The sequence below is a fragment of the Anolis sagrei genome, chromosome 3, assembly GCF_037176765.1.
Source record: "Anolis sagrei isolate rAnoSag1 chromosome 3, rAnoSag1.mat, whole genome shotgun sequence".
Classification (NCBI taxonomy): domain Eukaryota; kingdom Metazoa; phylum Chordata; class Lepidosauria; order Squamata; family Dactyloidae; genus Anolis; species Anolis sagrei.
In genome coordinates this window covers 237,155,959-237,182,964 of record NC_090023.1, presented here as the reverse complement: position 1 = coordinate 237,182,964, position 27,006 = coordinate 237,155,959, and the positions used below count along the sequence as shown (strand labels likewise).

Below are 27,006 nucleotides of genomic sequence, written 5' to 3'. Positions count from 1 at the left end.
CTCAGTGGACCTTCCTAATGAACATATATAGGCCTAAGTGGCATTTTCAGTGAGTTCTGTGTGGCAAGAAGAAGTATTATTGAATTATCAGCAACAGAAAATAATACCAAATGATAGTAATGCTAGTAATATGTTAAATAAGGTACAGGCTAGCTGACAGGTTCTACTATTGTTTGCATTCTGGCAGGTTCTACTATTGTTTGCATTTCTCTGCACAAAAACAGCACTGTAGTCAGAGTAAAGTTGGTCATTTAGCTAACTAATGCTTCAATTAATAGTATCAGTCACACTGTGAATGAAAAAAAAACAATTAAATAAAAAAGTCACCGATCAAGATAATTCTTAGTTAATTTAAGGATAAAAAGTGGTGGCATGATTTATATAAATCCTTTTCCAAGCCTGACTGAATGTATTTGCAAATTTAGCAGTCAAGCACAACACATAAAAGTGTATATTCACTGTTTGTAATTATATTAAAAGTTGAACCCTTAGTTAAGGTAGGCATCAACAACATGTTTCTAACAATCCAAATGATCAGAATCTAAACACCAATCCAGTTTCAAAGTTCTGGAAAGTTTTTGTGTGTACTACAGCTCTTGGTGGCGCAGCTGCTGAACTTGTTGACCAAAAGGTTAGCGGTTCAAATCTGGGGAGCAAGGTGAGCTCCCGCTGTTTGCCCCAGCTTCTGTCAACCTAGCAGTTCAAAAACATCTAAATGTGAGTAAATCAAGAGATACTGCTTCAGCGGGAAGGTAACGGTGCTCCATGCAGTCATGCCGGCCACATGACCTTGGAGGTGTCTACAGACAACGGCAGCTTAGAAATGGAGATGAGCACCACCCCCTAGAATCATAGAATCATAGAATCAAAGAGTTGGAAGAGACCTCATGGGCCATCCAGTCCAACCCCTGCCAAGAAGCAGGAAAATCTCACTGAAAGCACCCCTGACAGATGGCCATCCAGCCTCTGTTTAAAAGCCTCCAAAGAAGGAGCCTCCACCACACTCTGGGGCAGAGAGTTCCACTACTGAACAGCTCTCACAGTCAGGAAGTTCTTCCTCATGTTCGGGTGGAATCTCCTTTACTATAGTTTGAAGCCATGACTAGACTTAATGCCAAGTGGAAACCTTTACCTATAATCCCAAGATTCCCCAGTCAAGATAACTAGCATTGTAGGAGCTGTATTCTAAAAAGCATTTTTTACTAACTTTGTTATACTATTACATATAGACAGTGGGGATATAGTCATATTTCAGCAGGGTTTTTTTAGTATTTAGGTAGAATACAAAGTTATTAGTAGCTACTTCTGGTTGCCAATCCCACATATTATGAATTTCAATTGTCCCTTATTGTTCTTCTGAAAACCTGCCAACACAATTGTCGTGACTAGTGCAGACTTCATGGAACAATATGATCCTTCTCGATAATTCGTCATCGCCCATTCTCCTTCAAATTCCTTCGTTCTCATTCGTACCCATGTAGCTAATTTATTGGCTGAAAACTTCTATTTATATCACGGTCTTATTTATGATGGACGGTTTTGTTTCAGGGCTCTGACCAACAGCACAATTTGGTTTTAACTGCGTGAATAAAAATGTGTGTTATAGGGGAGGAAGGCACCAGAACTTCCTTTCACTTTATTGTTACAAGGTCCAAGAGAAAGAGAGGTGACAGTTTATCCTGAGCAGATAAAAACAAGCAGCTGATCAAAGGTGAGTTACCGAGACAGATAGGTAGGCTCTCACTCACATTGCCATATATGGACACAACAGGTATTGGTCACGTTGGTATCAAGAATGCCACAGCGCCCATACAGCAAAGACATTTGAATCACAACCTGTGTGAATACATGTGCTTGTTAGTTCCCTTGTGAACTTTTACATTTTATTGCCTTCACTCCTCCTTGGCCATGCCTGGGTGAACTTCCCTATTCTCCTCTGTTAAAAACCAGCACTATAACACTCAACGTAACACATTTTAAGTCAGCTTCCTGAGTATGGTTGCCAATATTCCCCTAAATTGACGGCAGCTCTTGCCTATATTTCTTTGACTAAATTATAAGGCTTGGAGAAATCGCGATTATCTAGAAAATGTCAGTGATAAAACATTTTAACTACGTAGAAGACATTAAAATAAGCAATACTTACAATCTGTGCTTCTGTACAAATAGCCCTTGAATAAGTGGAGTTTATTCAATTTCACATAAACTCACTTTCAATCTGAGAAGACTACAGTACAAATAGCTATTAAATCCCATGGGGGAGAAGGGAACAAGGGTGGTTTGGATGGAAACCTGCAAATTATTATTTTTCCTGAATTGATTGAGTATACAATTAAGTGTTATATACCGTACTTCTATCTATATATGTTCTCATTTTAGCCACTTGTTTCTGTTTTATTATTTACACACATTTTAGGAAGAGAGCATATGCAGCACCTAATGCACCTGCTTGGCTTTGCCACGTACTGGACAGGAGATATACCGTATATACTAGAGTATAAGCCTAGTTTTTCAGCCCTTTTTTAGGTTGAAAAAGCCCCCTCGACTTATACTTGAGTTAAAGTTATTTATTTATTTTACACTGTTATTTTGATTACATTTATTATTTTATTCTATTTATTATTATTATTACATTTCCATTATTTTACTCAATTTTATTACATTTATTATTTTACTCTATTATTATTATTATTATTATTATTATTATTGGAAGGACACATAAGCACATTTACATTGAAGAAGGTTAGAATAATGGTTTAATCAGAGTTGGACAGTTGTATCTTAAATTACAATTTTATGTAAATACTAAAAAAACATTTAACCTACGATGCCTCAATTAATATACTTGGATTGATACTTAGTTTTATTTTGAAATTTACCAATGCCTGCTGCATTTTCCACCCTCAGCTAATACTCAAGTCAATAAGTTTCCCCAGTTTTTTCTGCTAAAATCTGGTGTCTCGGATTATATTAGGGTTGGCTTATACTCGGGTATATCTGGCATGCTGTAAATATTCCAGAAAGATATATGAATGATATGTCCTTGGGTGTTTCTGCACTGTAGAATTAATGCAGTTTAACCCCACTTTATCTGCTATGACTCAATGCTATGGAATCCTGGGTGTTGCAGTTTGGTTAGGCACTAGAATTCTCTAGCAGAGAAGGCTACAGACCTGGTAAAACTACAGATTCCAGAATTCCATAGTATTGAGCCACAACAGTTAGTGTAAAACTGCATTAATTCTATGGTGTAGATCAGGCATGGGCAACCTTGAGCCCTCCAGGTGTTTTGGACTTCAACTCCCACAATTCCTGTGGGAGCTGAAGTCCAAAACAACTGGACGGCCCAAGTTTGCCCATGCCTGGTGCAGATGCACCTGATTAAATATTTCAGAAGAACTAAACACCCACCCAAGAAAATCAGCAACAGGTAGTTTTAAAGGCCAGCCTTGAGTTTGTCATAATTGCCTGTATTTATAGCATGCTTTGAATTATGTTAGAACAACATATGGAAATAAAAAAGGTTGTAGAAAAAGGAATTTCTTATTGAATCATCTCAGTGCTGAGAATCAGCTGAGCGTTTATTGCCGTGATAGGTGAACAAGCAATTTGCGTCCAGACCTTAACTGGGTTGTTGTGTGTCTTCCGGCCTGTATGACCATATTCCACCAGAAACATTCTCTCCTGACGTTTCGCCTGCATCTATGGCAGACATCCTCAGAGGTTGTGAGGACCTCACAACCTCTGAGGATGCCTGCCACAGATGCGGGCGAAACATCAGGAGAGAATGCTTCTGGAATATGGTCATACAGCCCGGAAATCACACAACAACCCATTGATTCTGGCCATGGAAGCCTATGACAATACACATACCTAAACGGTGTAGAAGCAGGGCTAAGAAAGAATTCAGACCCTCTCCAGACCCAGCACAAACTTCCATAACTTTTGGGGAGGCAATTCACCTTCAAACGGTATCAACTCTCACAATGTGCTATCAGCTGACATTTGGAACACTACCTGGTTAAGTTCTAGCAATATGTTAGATAGGATTTAAATTCTGCAGAAAACAATAGGGATATCTGAGAATTTCCAGCATGCATTAATACTGGTGAACTCCAGTCAGTGGCACGGCATTAATTTTTCATTCTGTTCCCTTCCTATCTGACACAATAAGCCTCAAGGTAGGTCCTGAGGTTATACAGTGCTAATTTTCTCTTCAAGTATCAGACACATGGCAAAAAAAGAAGAGGAGAAAAGATAATGTCGTGCTTGGAAGCCTTGAAATGTCCCAGTTCTTTCACATTATCTCAGCAACACTTTTTTATCTTTCAAAGCATGAATAAATATACTCGAATCCACTGAGACGGGCATATTTTGTGAAAGGGAAAGAAAATGTCTGGGGGGTAACCATGTATTGAATGAAAGTGAATTGGTAATCTCTCTATCCTAGTGTTTCTCAACCTTCCTAATGCTGCGACCCCTTAATACAGTTCCTCATGTTGTGTTGACCCCCAAACATAACATTATTTTCGTTGCTACTTCATAACTGTACTTTTGCTACTGTTATGAATCATAATGTAAATATCTGATATGCAGGATGTATTTTCATTCACTGGACCAAAGTTGGCACAATACCAGATACATCCAAATTTGGTGGGCTTGGAGAGGGATTGATTTTCTCATTTGGGAGTTGTAGTTGCTGGGAGTTGTAGTTCACTTACAATCAAAGAGCATTCTGAGCTCCACCAATGATGGAACTGAACCAAACTTGACACACAGAACATAGCCAACGGAAAATACTGGAAGGGTTTGGTGGGCCTTGTCCTTGAGTTTGTGAGTTGTAGTTCACCTACATCCAGAGAGCACTGTGGACTCAAACAATGATGGATCTGGACCTAACTTGGCATGAATACTCAATAATATGCCCAAATGTGAACACTGGTGGAGTTTAGGGAAAATAGACCTTGCAATTGGGAGTTGTAGTTGCTGGGATTTATAGTTCACCTATAATCGAAGAGCATTCTGAACCCCACTGACGATAAAATTGGGCCAAACTTTCCACACATAACCCCAATGACCAACAGAAAATACTGTATTTTCTGATGGTCTTTGGCAGCCCCTCTGACACCCTCTTGTGACCTCCCTCCCAAAGGGTCCTGACCCCCAGGTTGAGAAATGCTGCTCTATCCAAAGAACATATCATAGCCTTGAGAAACAGAACTAAAAAATGGCTATCGTCATCAATAATCCTAAATATATGATCGAGGAATAAATACCTTGAATTCAATGGAGCTTTCGTCTAAGTAAGCATATTACAGATTGTGCTGTTCATTCTGCAAAACCCTAAAAAACCTGCCCTAGCATTGAGGAAATTGGCACCAATATTAGCATATATGCTGAGCAATGCATTTCAGATTTGCCTTCACGTGGTAACAAGCAATGTCTGCAAATTATGTTAAATTCAAAATACAGTAGACTCTCTGTTAACCGGAGATTGCTAGATTCCAGGTAAATGTAGCTTCTGGTTTTTTGAGAGTTACTATTAAAAAATAGGTCTAACTAATACTACCTCGTATATACCCCCATGCAATATCATAAACTCTATATTGATTTGCTATTAATATTAATACATTGTGTTGCTGAAGGTTTTCATGGCCAGAATAACTGGATTATTGTGAGTCTTTCAGGCTGTATGGCCATGTTTCGGAAGCATTCTCTCCTGACGTTTTACCCACATCTATGGCAGACATCCTCAGCGTTTGAGAGGTTTTTTGGAAACTAGGCAAGTGGTGTTTATATATCTGTGGAATTATGTCCAGGGTGGAAGAACTCTTGTCTACTTGAGACAAGTGTGAATGTTGCAAATGGCCACCTTGATTAGCATTCAATGGCCTTGCAGCTTCAAAGGCTTGATGGTTGCTGCCTGGGGGATCCTTTTTTGGGATTTGTTAGCTGGTCCTGATTGATTCTTGTCTGGAATTCCCCTGCTTTTTGAGCATTGCTCTTTATTCTTTGTCCTGATTTTAGAGTTTTTAAAATACTGGTAGCCAGATTTTGTTCATTTTCATGGTTTCCTCCTCCACGTGTTTTGTGGATTTCATTGGCTTCTCTGTGTAATCTGACATGGTGGTTGTTAGAGTGGTCCAGCATTTCTGTGTTCTCAAATAATATGCTGTGTCCAGGTTGGTTCATCGGATGCTCTGCTATGACTGACTTCAGAAATGCTGGACCACACTAACAACCACCATGACAGACTACACAAAGAAGCCATTGAAATACACAAGCATGCTGACAATTTCCATAGAAAGGACAGTAAATAAAGAGCAACACTCAAAAAGCAGAGGAATGCCAGACAAGATTCAATCAGGGCCAGCTAACACCTCCCAACAAAAGATTCCCCCAGGCAGGAAGCAGCCAGGCTTTGAAGCTGCAGGGCTATTCAATCTTAATCAAGGTGGCCATTTGCAACATTCACATGTACCTCAAACAGACAAGAGTTATTTCTCCCACCCTGGGGATTCCACAGATATATAAAGCCCATTTTCCTAGTTTCCTGAGGATGCCTGCCATAGATGTAGGCGAAATGTCAGGAGAGAATGCTTGTAGAACATAGTCATACAGCCTAGGAAAACTCACAGCAACCCAATATTAATACAGTTAGAAGCAAATTAAAATAAAGACAAACTGAACATGAAACTGTTTTACTGTGTGTGTGTTGTTGTTTTGTTTTGTAAAGTTGTATTTCATCTATTTTCTTGCTGGTCACTTGAGAATTCTGGTTGCTTGAGTTCCAGTAACTGAGAGTCTAACATATAAAGATTGTAATTTTCCATTAGAAATTTACCACTGAGCTGTGGCAGCCCAGCATGGACTTGTAAAACTACAACTCCCAAGATCCTATGGCATTCAACCCTGGAATTAAAAGCAGGTCCAAGATGAATAATTCTATCTACTCATCCATACGGCATTCGATAGCAGTCCAAGCGGTGTCAAACTGCATTAATTCTACAGTGTAGACAAATACACCCAAGATATCAATGCAGTTTGACACCACTTGAGCTGCCCTGGCTCAATGCAGATGGAATCCTGGGAGTTGTAGTTTGCTGAGGCACCAGCACTTTTAGACCTTGTAAAACTACACGTCCTAGGATTCCCTACCATTGAGCTGTGGCAGCCCAGCATGGACTTGTAAAACTACAACTCCCAAAATCCCTTGGCATTCAACCCTGGCATTTAAAGCAGCCCAAGCAGTGTCAAACTGCAATAATTCTTGATAGATACACCCAATATATTAATACAGTTTGACACCACTTGAGCTGCCCTGGCTCAATGCCGATGGAATCCTGGGAGTTGTGGTTTGCTGAGGCACCAGCACTCTTAGACCTTGTAAAACTACACATCCTAGGATTCCCCGCCATTGAGCTGTGGCAGCCCAGCATGGACTTGTAAAACTACAACTCCCAAGATCCCATGGCATTCAACCCTGGCATTTAAAGCAGCCCAAGCAGTGTCAAACTGCAATAATTCTTGATAGATACACCCAATATATTAATACAGTTTGACACCACTTGAGCTGCCCTGGGTCAATGCCGATGGAATCCTGGGAGTTGTGGTTTGCCGAGGCACCAGCACTCTTAGACCTTGTAAAACTACACATCCTAGGATTCCCCGCCATTGAGCTGTGGCAGCCCAGCATGGACTTGTAAAACTACAACTCCCAAGATCCCATGGCATTCAACCCTGGCATTTAAAGCAGCCCAAGCAGTGTCAAACTGCAATAATTCTTGATAGATACACCCAATATATTAATACAGTTTGACACCACTTGAGCTGCCCTGGGTCAATGCCGATGGAATCCTGGGAGTTGTGGTTTGCCGAGGCACCAGCACTCTTAGACCTTGTAAAACTACACATCCTAGGATTCCCCGCCATTGAGCTGTGGCAGCCCAGCATGGACTTGTAAAACTACAACTCCCAAGATCCCATGGCATTCAACCCTGGCGTTGAAAGCAGAGCAGAGCTGCATTAATGCTAGCTAAACTGTATGATAGATCCATAGCAGCCCAGCGGTGTCAAACTGCATTAATTCTACAGTGTAGGTAGATAATACCCAAGACAGCAAAACAAAACGCACAAAAGTTTCCAAGCACCTAAAAAAAATTACACCTGTCATGATGATCAGGCTTCCTTGCTTGCTTTGAAAGAAGGAAGGGGTGATGCAGGGGGGAAATAAAGGTACCTGTGACCCAGCAGGGGCTGGATGCCTCCTTGCACCTGCCTTTGCTGCTGCCTTTGCTGCTGCTGCTGCTGCAACCACAACCCGAGCAGGGTCTCTCTCGCGCTGTGGCTCCGGCGGCAGGCGGGGCTCCACTGAGATCCTCCAAGAGCAGGAGGCAGGCAGGGCACCTGCAGCCGGCCGCATCGCTGAGTGACAGCCGCGCGAGTCAATCTCCATGGACCATCGCGGAGGGGAGGCGGGCTCAGAACCCCGCTCTCTGCAGCTGGGAGAAGGGAGGGGGAGAGATCATCAGGGGCTTCCCATTGAAGGGTCCAAAGAAATCCTTCAATTCTGCAATCAGTTTACATGGGGTGCCATCAGTTGACATAGAATCATAGAATCAAAGAGTTGGAAGAGACCTCATGGGCCATCCAGTCCAACCCCCTGCCAAGAAGCAGGAATATTGCATTCAAATCACCCCTGACAGATGGCCATCCAGCCTCTGTTTAAAAGCTTCCAAAGAAGGAGCCTCCACCACATTCCGGGGCAGAGAGTTCCACTGCTGAACAGCTCTCACAGTCAGGAAGTTCTTCCTCCTGTTCACATGGAATCTCCTCTCTTGTAGTTTGAAGCCATTGTTCCGCATCCTAGTCTCCAGGGAAGCAGAAAACAAGCTTGCTCCCTCCTCCCTGTGGCTTCCTCTCACATATTTATACATGGCTATCATATCCCCTCTCAGCCTTCTCTACTTCAGGCTAAACATGCCCAGCTCCTTAAGCCGCTCCTCATAGGGCTTGTTCTCCAGACCTTTGATCTTTTTAGTCGCCCTCCTCTGGACACATTCCAGCTTGTCAATATCTACACACTGTACATTTAGCACAGTTTTAACGCCACTTGAACTGCTTTCCAGGGCTTAATGCTATGTATAAGAATAATGGGAGTTTTGTTTTTTTTTACCAGACACTAGCACTCCTTGGCAGGTAAAGGAGAAAGCCCTTGTAAAACTACAGATCTAAACATCCCATAGCATTTAATAGCCATGGCAATTAAAAGGGTGTCAAAGTGTATTGATTTGAAGGTAGAGATGTGAAGAGAGAGGGGGGCAGGAAACAGTCCCATCTTGTCTCCTGTGCTTTACTTATAATATAATATACAACAACAGAGAGGAAACAGACAGGGACATCTAATGGCCTCTCAACAAAAGATTGCTCCGGGCACTGCCAGGCAATCAAATGCTAATCAAGGTGATCAGTTTAAACATTCACACCTAGCTCCAGCAGACAAAAGTCCTTTGTCTCACCCTGGTCATTCCACAGATATATAAACCCTTTTTCCTAGTTCCAACAGACCTCACTACCTCTGAGGATGCTTGCCATAGATGCAGGCGAAACGTCAGGAGAGAATGCCTCTAGACCATGGCCATATAGCCCGAAAAAACCTACAACCCTATAATATAATATATTGTATATACATATAATATTGATAATATTGCAATGTAATACAATATAATACTAATAATATTAATACAATATTATAATTATAATTATATATTTTATATTACATGTAATATTACTATTTTATTGTTTTATTGCATTTGGATGTTTTAACTGTTTTATAATTTGATATGTTATATTATTTGTATGTATAATGAGGCATTGAATTTTGCCATAATCTGTAAGCCGCTCTGAGTCCCCTTCAGGGTGAGAAGCGCAGGATATAAATATAGTTAATAATAAAATACTAATAATAATTACTAATAATGTTACAATATAATGGTATATTACAATATAGTAATATATACTACTGATATTGTATTATGCTAATAATATAATATGTTGTATATGTGTGTGAGTGTGTGTGTGTATATATATATATATATATATATATATACACACACACACACATACATCTTGTAAGCTGCTCTAAGTCCCCATCAGGGTGAGGAGGGTGGCATATAAATGTAGGAAATAAATAAATAGAGATGTGGCTGCTGGTTTTTTGTTTTTGTTTTGTTTTGTTGTGTTGTTAAGGCTTTCATGGCCAGAATCACTGGGTTGCTGTGAGTTTTTCGGGCTGTATGGTCATGTTCCAGAAGCATTGTCTCCTGACGTTTCGCCTGCATCTATGGCAGGCATCCTCAGAGGTTGTGAAGTCTGTTGGAAACTAAGAAACATGACCATACAGCCCGAACATGGCCATACAGCCCAAAAACTGTGTTTTGTTGTTGACTTTACTGGTTTCTTTTAGTGGGTTTAAATCCCTTCTAAAATTAAAAGTACTTTAAATGCTTAACAGTGCAGTATTGACTTTCTGAATATTTGCATGCATGTTCACTGTTTGGTAACAATAACAACAACAATAATACAGATACTTGTGTGTGTGTGTAGTATTGGTTATGTAAATGTTTGCATGTGTTGTGCTTTACTGTTTAGAAATAATAATAATAATAATAATAATAAGAAGGTACATTTGTATGTATGTAACATTGGCTTTGTAAATGGGTTGCTGTGAGGTTTTTGGGCTGCAGGGCCATGTTCCAGTACCTTTCCATGTATCTATGACAGGCATTCTCAGATGTTTGTTCAGAGGTCTGTTGCAAACGAGGCAAATGGGGTGTGTGTATATATGTGTGTGTGTGTGTGTGTGTTTGTGAACTGTCCAAGATTAGAGAAAGAACAAAACTAGATTTAACGTCAGGGGAAACCTTTACCTTTCCGGCCGCAATCAAGATTTGTTTGTTTGTTTTGCCAGCTTGATCCTGTTCAACATCTTTATTAATGACTTAGATGAAGGGCTAGAAGGCATGATCATCAAGTTTGCAGACGACACCAAATTGGGAGGGATAGCCAATACTCCAGAGGACAGGAGCAGGATTCAAAACGATCTTGACAGATTAGAGAGATGGGCCGAAACTAACAAAATGAAGTTCAACAGTGACAAAAGGCAAGATACTCCACTTTGGCAGGAAAAACGAAATGCAAAGATACAGAACGGGGGACGCCTGGCTCGAGAGCAGTACGTGTGAAAAAGATATTGGAGTCTTTGTGGACAACAAGTTAAACATGAGCCAACAATGTGATGTGGCGGCAAAAAAAGCCAATGGGATTTTGGCCTGCATCAATAGGAGCATAGTGTCTAGATCTAGGGAAGTAATGCTACCCCTCTATTCCGCTTTGGTTAGACCACACCTGGAATATTGTGTCCAATTCTGGGCACCACAATTCAAGAGAGATATTGACAAGCTGGAATGTGTCCAGAGGAGGGCAACTAAAATGATCAAGGGTCTGGAGAACAAGCCCTATGAGGAGCAGCTTAAGGAGCTGGGCATGTTTAGCCTGAAGAAGAGAAGGCTGAGAGGAGATATGATAGCCATGTATAAATATGTGAGAGGAAGCCACAGGGAGGAGGGAGCAAGCTTGTTTTCTGCTTCCTTGGAGACTAGGATGCGGAACAATGGCTTCAAACTACAGGAGAGGAGATGCCATCTGAACATGAGGAAGAACTTCCTGACTGTGAGAGCCATTCAGCAGTGGAACTCTCTGCCCCAGAGTGTGATGGAGGTTCCTTCTTTGGAAGCTTTTAAACAGAGGCTGGTCAGGGGTGATTTGAATGCAACATTCCTGCTTCTTGGCAGGGGGTTGGACTGGGTGGCCCATGAGGTCTCTTCTAACTCTTGATTCTATGATTCTATGATTAGCATTGAGTAGCCTTGCAGCTGCAAAGCCTAGTTGTTGCTGTCTGGGGACATCCTTTGTTTGGGAGGTGTTAACTGGCACTTGATTGCTTGCTGTCTGGAGTTCTCCTGTTTCTGAGTGGGATTCATTATTTACTGTCTTATTTATTTATAGTGTCAGAAGCGAATTGAGGGTACAGTTATAATATATTTAAAAATACAAAGTTGAAAACTTGGCATTAGGCTAAATGTCCTTTGACCAGAAGCTGGCCACTTGGAGTGCCTCAGGCGTCGTGAGAAGGTCCTTAATTGGGGACATTCTCACTTGCAGCATGATTCTGGTGTTTTTTTTAATATTGGTAGCTAGATTTTGTTCATTTTCATTGTATCCTCCCTTCTGTTGACATTTTCCACGTACTTGTGGATTTCAGTGGTTTCTCTGGGGACTCTGACATGGTAATTCTTAGAGTGGTCCAGCATTTCTGTGTTCTCAAATAATATCCTGTGTCCAGGTTGGTTCATCAAGTGTTCTGCTATAGCTGACTTCTCTGGTTGGAAAATATATATACAATTCTAGTGTATGTTTTGCATTTGATTCATACATTATATTCTGCACAGACTGAGCAAATCCAAATGCATGCTGTCAAAAACATTGCCAAATAAACACTCTGTGGGTGCATCTACACTGTCAAATTAATGCAGTTTAACATCACTTGAACTGCCACGGCTCATTGCTAAGGAACCATGGGATTTGTAGTTTAGTTATGCATCAGCACTCTTTGACAGAGAAGGTTAAAGAACTTATAAGAACTTCTATAGCTCTCATGACTCTACAGAACTGAGCCATGGCAGTTAAAGTGGGGTCAAACTGCATTAAATCTACAGTGTGGATGCACACTTTCTTCAGCTTTCCTAGATACCACAACGTAATATATATCGATGCACAAGAATGACAGAAAGTGGTGTGATGTGTGTTAAAGCAATTTATTTTCAGGATGCCGGCTGCTGAAAGCTGCTTTCCGTCTCAGACCCCATCTACACTGACCATTTAATGCAGTTTGAAACCAGCATTGAAGAAAATGGTTTAGCTGTGCCAATTATTACATAGGAATTCCTAGCATCAGTTTGAGAACTGGATGGTAATTACACAAACCACAGAGTACTGCTGCGTATTAAAGGCTTTCTCTCACAAGGTTTTGTGGGAGTTTGTTGTCTGGCCACCAAAGTTTGAATCTGTCTTCAAACTGTATTAAATGGTCAGTATAGATGGGGCCTCAGCACTCAGACATGAAGCAGGAAATCACCCTCCAGATTGGCTCTCCTCTGCCCATCAGTGTTTAATCATTCCCGTCCTCGTCTTCCCCCTCCACACAATGCGAGTTCAAGGCCTTCTTTTGATACTTTGTCTTGTATTTTCTGTATCGAAATTTCAGCAGAGGAAATGGAAAAGAAAAAGAAGAAAATCCACTTTTCTTTGTACAGATACGCTAATAATAATAATAAGATTCTGCCACTAATGTGATGACATGGGGGTTTAACTCTTGATGAGGCAGTACAGATTTGTATGGATGCAATCTGATCTGGGATATGTCCACACTGTAAGAATGAATGCAGTTTGATGCCGCTTGAACTGCCATATGGCTCAATGCTATGGAATCATGGACATTGTCATTTTGGAAGGCCTTTAGCCTTCCCTGCCAAAGAGCCAGGGTGCCTCACCAAATCCCAGAGTTTCATAGCATTGAGCCAGGGAAGCTAAAGTGGGGTCAAACTGCATTAATAACAAAGTGTGGACACACCCAATGATTCCAGCCCAGGGTTTGAACTTCTTGGAAGTCACACTCTCTCAGCCCCATAAAAACCTTACCTTAAAGTCGCCATTAAGTCAGGAAAGGCTTGAAGGTACACAACAGCAAGGCTAGTAAACACAGTAAGAGTCTATTTTGAAGTATGTCCCATTGAGGCCCCTTCCACATAGCTGAATACAATTCCACATTTTCTGCTTTGAAATCAAGATTTTCTGTCTTGATATTCTGGGTTATATGGCTGTGTGGAAGGGCCTTAAGGCCTTTTCCATACAGCTGAATAAAATCCAACATTATCTGTTTTGAACTGGAATATATGATAGTGTGGACTCAGATAACCCAGTTGAAAGCAGATATGGTGAGATTTTCTGCCTTGGTATTCTGTGTTACATAGCTGAGTGGAAAGGCCCTCAGTCCACTTCGCCATATATCTCCATCCGTGGTCATCTCGATCTACCCAGGAAAATCTCCTATACATACTGGGCCCTAGGGAAGTACACCTGGAAGCTACAAGGCGTAGAGCTTTTTCGAACTATGCTCCAATTCTGTGGAACTCATTGCCTCCATACATTAGAGCAATGTCGGAGTTGCGACCTTTTGTAAAGGCGCTCAAGACTTGGCTGTTTGGTTGTGCATTTAAGTAATCAGATCTAATTTGCCAAATAGTCACTGTTGAATGTTTTTATGTTGAATGTTTTTATATTGTGTAAATGCTATTTTAGATTGTAAGTCGCTCGGAGCACCTTGGTGGAGAGCGACTAATTAAGAAATAAAGTGAAGTGAAGTGAAGTGAAGTGAAGTTCAAAGCAGATATTATGGGATTTCCTTCCTTGATATTCTAGATTATATGGCTGTGTGTTAAAATTGCTGGAAGAAACATTAACAACCTTAGATATGCAAATGATACCACTTTGATGGCCAAAAGTGAGGAGAAACTGAGGAGCTTTCTAATCAAGGTGAAAGAAGAAAGTGCAAAAGCTGAGTTGCAGTTAAATATATAGGAAAACAAGATTATGGCAACAAGAATGATTGATAACTGGCAAATAGAGGGAGAAAACGTGGAGGCCGTGACAGACTTTGTATTTCTAGGTGCAAAGATTACTGCAGATGCACACTGTGGCCAGGAAATCAGAAGACGCTTACTTCTTGGGAGGAGAGCAATGTCCAATCTCGATAAAATAGTAAAGAGTAGAGACATCACACTGGCAACAAAGATCCACCTAGTCAAAGCCATGGTATTCCCTGTAGTAACCTACGGATGTGAGAGCTGGACCTTAGGGAAGGCTGAGCGAAGGAAGATAGATGCTTTGAACTGTGGTGCTGGAGGAAAGTTCTGAGAGTGCCTTGGACTGCGAAAAGATCAAACTAGTCCATACTTCAGGAAATAAAGCCCGACTGCGCATTGGAGGGAAGGATAGTAGAGGCAAAGATGAAATACTCTGACCACATTATGAGAAGAAAGGAAAGCTTAGAGAAGACAATGATGCTGGGGAAAATGGAAGGAAAAAGGAAGAGGGGCCGACTAAGGACAAGACGGAGCGATCATATCTAGAAGTGACTGGATTGACCTTGAAGAAGCTGGGGGTGGTGACGGCCAACAGGGAACTCTGGTGCGGGCTGGTTCATGAGGTCACAAAGAGTCGAAAGCAACTGAACGAATAAACAACAGTGGCTGTGTGGAAGGGCCCTGAGTCCACACTGCCATATATCTCAGTTCGAAGCAGATATTGTGGGATTTCCTTCCTTGATTTTCTGGATATTTTTTTGTCGTGTCAGGAGTGACTTGAGAAACTGCAAGTCGTTTCTGGTGTGAGAGAATTGGCCGTCTGCAAGGATGTTGCACAGGGGACGCCCAGATGATTTGATGTTTTTATCATCCTTGTGAGAGGCTTCTCTCATGTCCCCGCATGAGGAGATGGAGCTGATAGAGGGAGCTCATCCACCTCTCCCCAGATTCGAACCTGCGACCTGTCGGTCTTCAGTCCTGCCAGCACAGGGGTTTTACCCACTGCGCCACCGGGTGCTTTGGTGCTATATTCTGGATTATACGGCTGTGTGGAAAGGCTCTGAGTCCACACTGCCATATATCTCAGTTCGAAGCAGATATTGTGGGATTTCCTTCCTTGATATTCTGGATTATGTGGTTGTGTGGAAAGGCCCTGAGTCCACACTGCCATATATCTCAGTTCAAAGCAGATACTATGGGATTTCCTGCCTTGATATTCTGGATTGTGTGGCTGTGTGGAAAGGTCCTGAGTCCACACTGCCATATATCTCAGTTCAAAGTAGATATGGGATTTCCTGCCTTGATATTCTGTTTATATGGCTGTTTGGAAGGGTCCTGGATTCAATAGCACCTAAACTGCAGAACAGAGGGACACTGTTATAGCTCTATGTTCTACTGTAGTTGCCACGGCAACATTCTGTGGCATTCTGGGTTTGGTAGTTCAGTGAGACCCGAAACCTCTTTGGCTGAGCGGGCTAACTATCCCTCGCTTAAACTCAAAATCCCAGCGTCCCACGCGGTGTTGCCATGGCGATGAAAGCGGAAACTAGTCCTGTCACAGCTTAAAGGGATAGAAGAGGACCTGCAATTGAATATGTTGTTACAATTTAGTCAATGAGTGAGATAACGCGATAGTTGAAACAGAACTTCCTCTATTAATATTAATTTAAAAGAAGGCGGCATCGTGTTTTCATAGCAATCTCTTTTGAAATTGGTCGTGAGAGAGAGAGAAAGAGAGAGGGAGGGGGAAGGGCAAAACGCCTTTGTGGGAAGTTTGGCGCCTGTCAGCTCCCGTCCAGAGGGCGGCTTCCCTGCCTAGAAGAGGAAAAGGAGGCGGGAAACGGCACTGAGTCGAAGTGAGGATGGGCGACCAGGGGCTGGAGATGGCCTCCGTGATTCCTGCCCTCCGGGAACTGGGCAGGTAAGCCCCAAACCCTCCAAAACCACCCAAAGAACAGTAGCAACAGTTGCACCTTTGCTGTTGGGTGGTTCAGGGTACACAGTGTGGAAAAATAGAACATTATATGTGACACAGCTGTGGAGGCTTTTAAACAGAGGCTGGATGACCATCTGTCGGGGGTGCTTTGAATACAGTTTTCCTGCTTCTTGGCAGGAGGTTGGACGGGATGGCCCATGAGGTCTCTTCCAACTTTATGATTCTATGGTTTTTGTTCCTGGGTTATAAATGTAATTTCCTAATTCCTAATCAGGAAAACATGGGGAAGCTGCTTAAAATGCAAAAACCATCTCTTTATCTATATAAATAAAAATGTAATGTTGCTTTGTGGGATTAACATAACTCAAAAACCACTGGACGAATTGCTGCCAAATTTGGCCACAAGACACCTACTAACCCAAGGAGTGAGCAACACTAAAAAAATTGATTTTGTCATTTGGGAGTTGTAATTGCTGGGATTTATAGTTCACCTACAATCAAAGAGCATTCCGAACTCCACCAATGATGGAATTGAACCAAACAAGGCATAGAGGACTCCCATAACCATCAGAAAACACTAGAAGGGTTTGTGGGCATTGACCTTGAGTTTGGGAGTTGTAGTTCACCTACATCCAGAGAGCACTGTGGACTAAAACAATGAAGGATCTGGACCAAACTTGGCACGGATATTCCATGTGCCCAAGTAGGAACACAGATGGAGTTTGGGAGAAATAGACTGTGACATTTGGGAGTTGTAGTTACTGGGATTTATAGTTCACCTACAATCAAAGCATTTTGAACCCCACCAACGATAGAATTGGGCCAAACTTACCTCACAGAATCCCCATGACCAACAGAAAATATTTAAGGCCATTCAGTCCAACTCCCTTCACCAGAGCAAGAAAACGTTTTCAAAGCCCTCCTGACAAAGAGCCATCTAGCCATAGATATAGATAGATAGATATGATTCACACACATATAGTATCATAGATTTCAAAGAGACTCCTAAAAAAGGAAAATTATATGTTGTATGATCCAGAGTAGGCAAAACAGACAATCTCCACATCAACACTGACAAAGAAACAGCAAGAAATACTGTTTACCCACAAGTATAAAAAATTACATATATTAGAAACCAACACTTCCTCATTACTTTATTATCCAGATCACCAGACTGAGCCACAGCAACGCATGACAGGGAATGGCTAGTTTACTATATTTATCTACCGCCCCTCTCAGGGAAGTTTACAATCAGCATCAAAAACATAAAATACGATTTAATCAATTAGCTTAAATATAAAACCAAATAAAACAGTCAATGTCAACAAAAACATATATCAATTAGAGTCTCCTTGTTTTTGCGGGACATACTGCAGCACATCTTGCTAGAGTTTTTAAAATGAATATCTCATAGAGTCTCAACCAATGCAACATAGTTTGTGGCAGCCACAAAAATGAAGTTTCTGGAGTATAGCGACAACTTTCAACAGGCGTGGGCAAACTTGGGTCCTCCAAGTTTGTTGACCTTCAACTCCCACAATTCCTAACAGCCTCAGACCCCTTCCTTTCTCCCTCAACTGCTTAATTAAGGAATTGTGGGAGTTGAAGTCCAAAACACCTGGAGGGCCCAAGTTTGCCCATGCCTGACTTTCAAAGTAAGTAGCACACAATTAAACAAGAAATAATGCTTTTAAACCAGAAACTGATTTTTTTTCTATTTTGTTACATAGTGTTGTTATTGTTTATTTATACCCCACTTTTTCTCTCCGCAAAAGAGACTCCCCTTAGCTCAGTATTGGGGTCACGATTTCTAGATGCCACTTAGATATGTACACAAATCTGTTTGCGACAACATATGGTGTTTTACTGTGTAGAAAATGCTTCAGCCTTGCTTCACGAAAAAGGAAAATTTGTCTCCTTAGCAAGCCTTGCAAATCCTGTAAATGTTCGGTATTTATGCTTGTTTTACATACTTGAGGGTATGTTGTTGCTGCTTTTATTTGTATCCTGCTTATCTCACTAAAAAAGAGACCCAAAGTGTCTAACATTAAACGCAATACAATGTATAATTTAAAACATAGAAAGCATACAAACATTAAAATACAATTAAACATTGTAACTATTAAAATAGTTAAAACCATTAGAACCTATTCACATAATATTTCCATTTGGCTATTTGAGGGAAAAGGCAGTTGGAAGCATAGCTGAAGTGGCATTCCCATCTGTAAGAAAGGTTTCTAAGCAAGACGCACAACAACAGTATTAAAACAATTATGCATAACCTACAGATGAAAAGTTGCTTCATAATGTGCTGCTATCTGTTAGCCAGTATATGTGCATGGTTGTGATTGATGAAAATCAAATTGTAAAGCTGCAAACGATGAAATGTAAATGGTCATTTACAAATTAATGCTGATGACATAGACATCCCCACTGCATTACTGGTAATGTAGTGGGGATGTGAAGTGAAACCCATAGTTTTAATTAAAGCCACAATTGATGGAAATGAATGGCTAGATAACTTGTGACATTCAGAGTAACATATGAAAGTAGAGAGACAATGCTAATTGTTAAATACATTAATTCCAGTGCCACCCCAGAGGAATACAATACTGTTGTGCAGAAACCAAGACAAATTCTCTGTCAGTTCATTGATCGAATTCTAGTGGATGTAGATGTTGGTAAGTAAAACAAAACTGTTAAAGAGGCTAGATTTTGAAAAGTTACTTTGTTGTACAGTGTCCAGTGTATAAATTTTGACAAGGTAGCAAATTCTAAATCCTAGGCAATATAGAATATCTAAAAAGTTTATTGAAAAGTAATAATGTGATGGGGAAAGTAAAAGCAAAGATACTTGGGAGGAGAATAGAGGCAGATTTCACCCAGTGCAGGAATCATTCATCTCTTAGAGGTTCTTGGGCTGCAATTCTCAGTTTTTCCTATCATCAGCTATGATGATTAGACCTACTTTGCTGATTAGAACTGCTGGGATTTGCAATCAAGTAACATCTGGAAGACCATCCTGTTCTAGTATGAAAAAAAACCCCAGATTCTGCTGGGTATTATAAATAGTAATATACCAAAAATATCCTTGTCTGGATATTTCGGTCTTTTTCACTGATTACCAAGTAGATGAGACTTTCAAAGGGGAACAGATGCATAGGTCTGCTTTTAAGTCTGTCACCAGTAGTTTGATTCAGGGAAATGCTATCTTAGCACACAATATATATTAAGAGGCATGTTTTCACAAAATGGTATGTATGTATGTGTGATATCAATTTGTTAAAATTTTCCCCAAAATAACACTTCTGGCTTCAGAAGCAACAGATGACACCATTGTTTTTAACAGCAATTTGTGAAGTTAGTCTGTTCGGCCATAACAACAGAGTAGTGAGCATACTTTGGATGCATCTACTCTATAGAATTAATAAATGTTGATAAAACTTTAACAGCCATGGCTCAATACTATAGAATCTTGGATATTGTAGTTTGGTGAGGGACCAGCCCTCTTTGTGAGAGCAGGCCTTGTAAAATTACATCTTCCAGGATCCTAAAGCATTGAGCCATGGCATTTAAAATGGTATCAAATTGCATTGATTCCAAAGTATAGATGCACCCTTTACCTCAGCATCAGAAAGATTTATTCTAGTATCAGCTTTTGTCATTTAGTATCTATTTCAGACGTATGGAGTAAAGGTTCAAGCCGCACACACACACTGGCACACAAAGTATGTCCTTGGCAAGAGAGGAATCAGCAAAATTGGATGTGAACTATCCCAACAGTATTCAAGCATTCTGGCAATAAATTAAAGTAAATGATAGATGATAAGCATGTGTTAATTTACGTATATCTCTGCTAGGCGATTTATTACCTCTTGTGTGGAAAAACATGGTGTTTAACATGTATGAAAAGTGTGAATTTCATTTTCATTGTTTTGCACTTTTACTGAAGAAATGATAGATTTATTTTGAAAAGGAGAATAATATGTGAAATTAGCATAAAGAAACGTGACTGTTTATTTTTCAGTTGCTCTAGAACTTGCTAAGAAAACTGACTCACAGCCAAGTTCTGTAATGTTGCTTGATTTTATACTGCATATTATGAAATCATCCCCGCTTGTATTTGTAAATGTGACTGGAACTTATCAGCAAAATGAAGCAGAAGCCAGCTGCATTGGTGAGTTCATTCAAATATATCTTTGGTATTTTTTTAAATCGGCAAACCAAAAATGATGTTGTAGTAATTTTATAATGGAATAGATTTATGGATTAAAGGAGGTAATAGTGTAATTGATACAGAGAAAGAAAACTAGTGCTACTACTTTAGATTAATGAAGTTTTATTACTGCTCCAGGGAATAGAATACAAAACAGTGGATTCAAATTATAAGAAAAGAGATTCTGTCTGAAATTATAAAGATGTTATTATTATCATCATCATCATCATCAGAGCCATTGGACAGTGCCATAGATGGTCTTGGAGGGTGGCAGACTTGTCTATCTTTGGACATCTTTGAACATGAGTTGAATGGGTGTTTTCAGGGTATTTTAGTTCTGTATTCTTATATGACAAGGATAATGGACAAGATTGCCCTTGCAGCCCCTTCCAATTATTTGGTTTTGTAGTTTGATATCTAAAGGCCTGGGTCACCTGTTGGCGCAGCAGGTTAAACCGCTGAGCTGCTGAACTTGCTGGCCAAAAGGTTGGTGGTTCGAATTCCCGCTGTTAGCTCCAGCCTCTGCCAACCTAGCAGTTTAAAAACATGCAAATGTGGGTATTATTTATTTATTTATTGTCATGTCAGGAGCGACTTGAGAAACTGCAAGTTGCTTCTGGTGTGAGAGAATTTGCCGTCTGCAAGGACGTTGCCCAGGGGATGCCCGGATGATTTGATGTTTTTATCATCCTTGTGAGAGGCTTCTCTCATGTCCCCGCATGAGGAGCTGGAGCTGATAGAGGGAGCTCATCCGCCTCTCCCCGGATTCGAACTTGCAACCTGTCTGTCTTTAGTCCTGCCGGCACAGGGGTTTAACCCACTGTGCCACCGGGGTAGATCAATAGGTATTGCTTCTGCGAGAAAGTAATGGCGCTCCATGCAGTCATGCCGGCCACGTGATCTAGGAGATGTCTATGGGCAATGCCGGCTCTTCAGCTTCGAAATGGAAATGAGCACCACCCCCCAGAGTCGGACACAACTAGACTTAATGTCAGGGGAAACCTTTACCTTTACCATCAAAGGCCTACTGAAACAGTGCATTTTATGTGATTTTCAGAGTACTTGTTAGGTTCATCTCTTGCTTCTGGGCTTGCAGCTTACTCATATGCAGGTTTATTTAAAAAATAGATGGACTTGGGACCCTTCAGATATGGTTATGGTCCATTTCCCATCTGCCACAGTCAGTGTAGCCATTAGTCACAGACAGAGGTTTTCAATGGTGGGACTTACTCAACAGTAAATTGTTATAGGATTGCAGCCATAACACTATACCTCTTGTTTTTTCCTTCTAGAATTCAGCAGTTGGATCATTGCAAGACTTCTGAGAGTTGCTGCCACTCCGAACTGCCACGTGTTACATGAGAACATTAGTAATGTCATTTCTTCTTTATTATGCCTTCTCAAAGTGAAAAACAGTGTCATATTTAACTTGTTGACAAGAGAATTATTGGATATCCTTCAGGATCTGATTTTGCTCCACGAAAGAAGTACAGAGAGGTGCCCTCAAGGAGATGTACTTAGCTGGCCTGTGACTGTAAGCCGATTTGTGTGCAACCCCAATATTAATCTGGGCTGTCTAAGTTCTGTCCATTTTCAGTTAATGGGCATGAGCAACGTGGAGTGCTTGGAGATAACTTTGATAAGAATTCTCATCAACCTAGTTCCTTATATATTTTTTAAACGACAGGACGTTATCCTTTGGGGAATAGGGTGCTCCCTATGGGACTATGGCACTCCTAAAGTTAAAGTTTTGAGCATGACCTTTTTAACAGAATTGGTACAGCTAGGAGGACCTCCAGAAGAACTAGCCAGCAGCTTTTTCGCCATTCTTTTTGGAACCTTGCAGTCCATTCCTAAAATGAGTGCTGAAAAGTTAGAACTCTATGAGGAACCATTGTTGGTACTCGTGAGGACTTTGCTTCCTTTTGAAATGCATTCCTGTGAGAATATTGAACCAATTTATCTCAGCATATTATTGGAGAAACTGCATGCGTTGTTTGAAGCCGGCGTGCTCAGGACTCTTCAGTCTGAAGTGATAAAAAGAGTCTTATGTCACATGCTCCAGTATTTCATGTTTGTGCCAGCTGGATTTGAATCTGCTGTTCCAGTTAGAAAGACCTGCATCGACAGCATTTGCAGACATATTGTCTCAATCATTGGAACACAAGTGGAACAAGAGGTAAGTTCTATGAATTATTATTTATTGATTTATTGCTTGCCTCTCTTTATGGCTCAAGGCAGGATAAACACAGTTAAAATGCATCATCATAATACCCTATTTACTTGAATCTAATGCTCACCTTTTTATTTTGCTAAATTACCTCTCCAAAGTTAAGGTACATTTTAAAAATATATTTTTATTGATATTTTGCTTTGTGAGCGGATTGATACAATTAATACATGAAAGATGTCAATAACCACATTTCTCTACACCCTTCCATTATTTTCCACCTCCTTCATTCAGTATTGTCCACTCACTTATCTAGTATGTCTTAGAGTTCATTCACTCTTTCTTTTTTTGTTTTGTTTTCCAAAGTTAAGGTACACATTAGATTCGCATCATATGATAGTCTTAGTGCTGAGCCAAAACAAAAGGGAAAGGTGCTTCAGGAGCAGCTGAAGCTCCTGTCACCTCTAATTGAATGGTCATGGCTCAATGTTATGCCATCCTGGGATTTGTAGTTGGTGAGGCGTCAGCATCCTTTGGCAGAGAAAGCACAAAGCCTTATCAAACTACAGGTCCCATGACTCCATAGCATTGAACCTAGGCAATTAAAGTGGATTCATTCTACAGCAGAGATACACTCCAAGCCTTTCCTTTCCATTTCTGGAATCTTTGGTGCTATAAATGGCAAAGAGATACTTTTTATTTGCACATGACATTCAGCAGGTAATATTTTTTTTTGTTTCAGAGTTCTGAAAATTGAGGTGCACGTTAGATTTGATGGTGCATTAGACTAAGTCAATACGGTAAAATACATTCAGTGAAAACATAATTTAAAACATATATCTATAAAATACACATATTAAAATACATAAACAAATATTGAAATCCCACAGACATAAAATGTGAATTTGTTATTTGCATTGTTGTTGCATTTCAGTAAAATTGCAAACAACAGATGTATGAGTTACAATATGAGGTAAAGTAAAGGTTTCCCCTGACATTAAGTCTAGTCGTGTCTGTCTCTGGGGGTTTGTGCTCATCTCAATTTCTAAGCCGAAGAGTTGGTGTTGTCCGTAGACACATCCAAGGTCATGTGCTTAGCATGATGGCATGGAGCGCCATTACAATATATTTTACATTAATTTCTACCTCTCCCTTCTCAGTGGACCTCTGAGTACAAGATAAAATGTGTGCATTTTTACTGTTGGCAACTAGTATGAACAAGTGTATGCCTGGTACGGTCAAGTACTGTATATATTAATGTATACGTCTAGCTGGCACTTTCCCCTCTCTGGAATGATCCTTTGGTGATCTATGGATCATATCAAAATCCACAATTTGTACCCCAGTTGAAAATTATGAAAACACAAATAATGGCCATAGATTAACATAACTTTAGAGTAAAAGATGAAGATATCAAACCAGTTCAAGATTTTCAAGATTTTGACTCAGTCATGAATCAGAATGGAGACTTCAGTAAAGAAATCAGAAGACTCGAACCTCCAAGGGAACTAGACAAGGTCCTAGAATGTAGAAATATATAATTGATACTTAAGTTACAGTTGTCCATTCTTTCATATTTCCAGTTTCTGTGCATGATTGTGAAAGCTGGAAAGTATTCCCTGTCTATTGCAGTCACCTGTGCACTCTGTTTTCGTTGGGGAATTCAATTTCTGATGTCACAGGGATGTCTGGAAATGGGAAATAACCTATTAACTAGTATGTTCATATTGATATTAGAACTGTTCAATTATCTATGAAGTTTGTGAGACCTTAATATATGTATATTTGTGATAGAGAAAGTTGTACAGCATTCCCGAGATGTATGTCTTTTTCTTAGTATCTTCAGAGTCCACTTTATGCTTCCCTGAAGACAGAAGCAGCGGGTGTCATTCAGGAGCTGCAGCGCAGTCATAATCCAGAGGCCTCTGATACCGATGGGGGAAGTAGCAGTAGTGATGAAGTTCCTGAAAAAAGACTACGTCTGTCCTTGAAGCAACCCAAAAAGTCCTCTATGTCAACACAGTACGAGTATTACCTCAAACAGTTTCTATAGATAAAGCTAACTGCCATAAGTAAACAGTAGAGCTGCTATTTACAATTAACCATCCACATTTGTGGGTTTGACTTATGTAAATTTGATTACACTGTTCTCTCTAGTTCTCCCAGCATGACTTTTTGATCACTTACCAAAAGTTGCCTAGAGAAGTGTTCTCTCTATGTTCTCTAGTATGTCTTAGGATGTATCTACACTGTACTATTAATGTGGTTTTACACCATTTTAACTGTCATGGCTATGCTATGAGTTAAATTTTGTAAGTTTTATAAGGTCTTCTTCAGCCTTCCCGGCTAAATAGTGTTGATGTCTCATCAAACTACAACTTCCATTCTACAGGCAAACTTTGGCCTTCGAAGTGTTTTGGACTTCAACTCCCACAATTCCTAACATCCTACCAGCTGTTAGGAATTGTGGGAGTCGAAGTCCAAAACACCTGGAAGGCCAAAGTTTGCCTGTGCCTGATGTAGATAGACCCCTAAACACCTCCGAACATGCACACTTAGACTGTAAGTCTGATTTTGAGAAGTTTGTAGGCTCTTGTGAACAGTTTTTTAAAAGTTTTAAGAGTTCTTTTAGCTTTCTAAAATGGTTTATTAATTTTTAGCCCCAGTCCTGAGAACATGACAGTGAAGAGTGTGGTGTGGAATTTGATGATCAAGAAAGCAGAATCTCTGGTGTTACTTCTGGAACAAGACATTCTGCCGCAGGAAGTTCTGCAAACCATTGAAGGAATTGCTTTGATATTTCAGCTGGCTGCTCTGTGCACAGTCCACTCCATGCCAGAATTCAGCAGGTAAAAGAACCCCAAAGTTTCCATTTTGCACTGAGCTTATGGAAACGTGCAGGATATATGTGACATTATTTTTGTTTGTATCCTCATGCCATTATTACAGTCACTGGATTTTTTTTAAAAAAGTAAAAGATGAAATTGGAATGGCAATAGACTCACCAAGTCGGAAAATAAAGCATTTCTGGTGGTGGATCCTCCTCTTCTTTTAATATCCAGATTTCAAAGTAGGAATAATGTATTGTTGGATAAGCAGTTGGTGACAGAGTTTTGGAGGTACTTGTGTTGAGCTGCAAAATGAACCAGATTGTGTCAGGATTGTTTTCTGTTTTGAGAAGTGGTTCAACATGTACCATCTGATCAATCCATTTCGGTGACCAGATGATTTCTTGTTCTTTTCCCTCACAGCACAGAACATCAGGTTGCTCACAGCCACAAACAAAACACTGTTTGTCCTTCAGAATCAAGACAGCGTGTCCGGTTAATCTGGATTTCTTCAGAATTGCTTATGAGAGGAGTGAAAGTCTGTTGGAAGCTGTTAGATCCTGCTGCAGGCATAATTGAACTGGAACCAGTAATTCAAAGAGTAGTGAAAATAACCGATGCTCTACTTTATATGCAAGGTGAGATGTTAAAATATCAGCAATTAGTTCTGTCTTGTTTTAACCTTGTTGTTAGCGCCTTCACCTTCATGTTAAGGAGGAAAGCAGGAAATAAATCAATAAATGAAGTAGTCCGCACATGCACTTTAAAGTGTTCCTGGCTGCTAACACTTAATAAACAAAGGGTGTTAAGCCTTCCTGATACATCATTCTTTAGAATTTCATAGTAACCTATAATTATAGGACCTTTAATTGGATTTCTAGGGTGCTTCTAGGTAAGGCTTTAATTGCAATTGTCATGACTCGTCCACAGAATTGTACAGAAAAATCAGAGATCACCACCATCAGTGGTGGGCCTTTTGTTGTGACTGGAAATAAAACATTAAGAAGGAAAAGTAGAACAGCTGCACAAGGCCTTCTGATTGCTAACCTGAGGAATCCTTCATTTGGAAACATGTTTGATTATCCAATTCATCACTGCCTGTTGCTGACAAATAACTGTTGTCCAAGAGCTTTAGCAGAGGACTTCCTCAGCTT

At 40.4% G+C, this 27,006-nt stretch overlaps 2 protein-coding genes across 3 annotated transcripts in view; one reads left to right on the top strand and one right to left on the bottom strand.

Moving 5' to 3' along the window:
• Positions 1-8,419, bottom strand: part of PLS1 (plastin 1) — a 72,071-nt gene extending 63,652 nt beyond the window's left edge. The window contains exon 1 of one of the 2 annotated variants that reach the window (XM_060767784.2): positions 8,240-8,419. The gene's annotated coding sequence lies outside the window, so the exon portion shown is untranslated. The remainder of the gene's footprint in view (positions 1-8,239) is intronic. The other variant, XM_060767787.2, reaches the window with a different exon arrangement.
• A 7,856-nt stretch (positions 8,420-16,275) lies between these two features.
• Positions 16,276-27,006, top strand: part of ATR (ATR serine/threonine kinase) — a 62,578-nt gene continuing 51,847 nt past the window's right edge. The window contains exons 1-7 of the mRNA XM_060767788.2: positions 16,276-16,623; positions 19,228-19,319; positions 20,666-20,815; positions 22,147-23,033; positions 24,862-25,046; positions 25,685-25,873; positions 26,276-26,490. Coding sequence (XP_060623771.2) covers positions 16,565-16,623; positions 19,228-19,319; positions 20,666-20,815; positions 22,147-23,033; positions 24,862-25,046; positions 25,685-25,873; positions 26,276-26,490 — 1,777 coding nt within the window. The 5' untranslated portion in view covers positions 16,276-16,564. The remainder of the gene's footprint in view (positions 16,624-19,227; positions 19,320-20,665; positions 20,816-22,146; positions 23,034-24,861; positions 25,047-25,684; positions 25,874-26,275; positions 26,491-27,006) is intronic.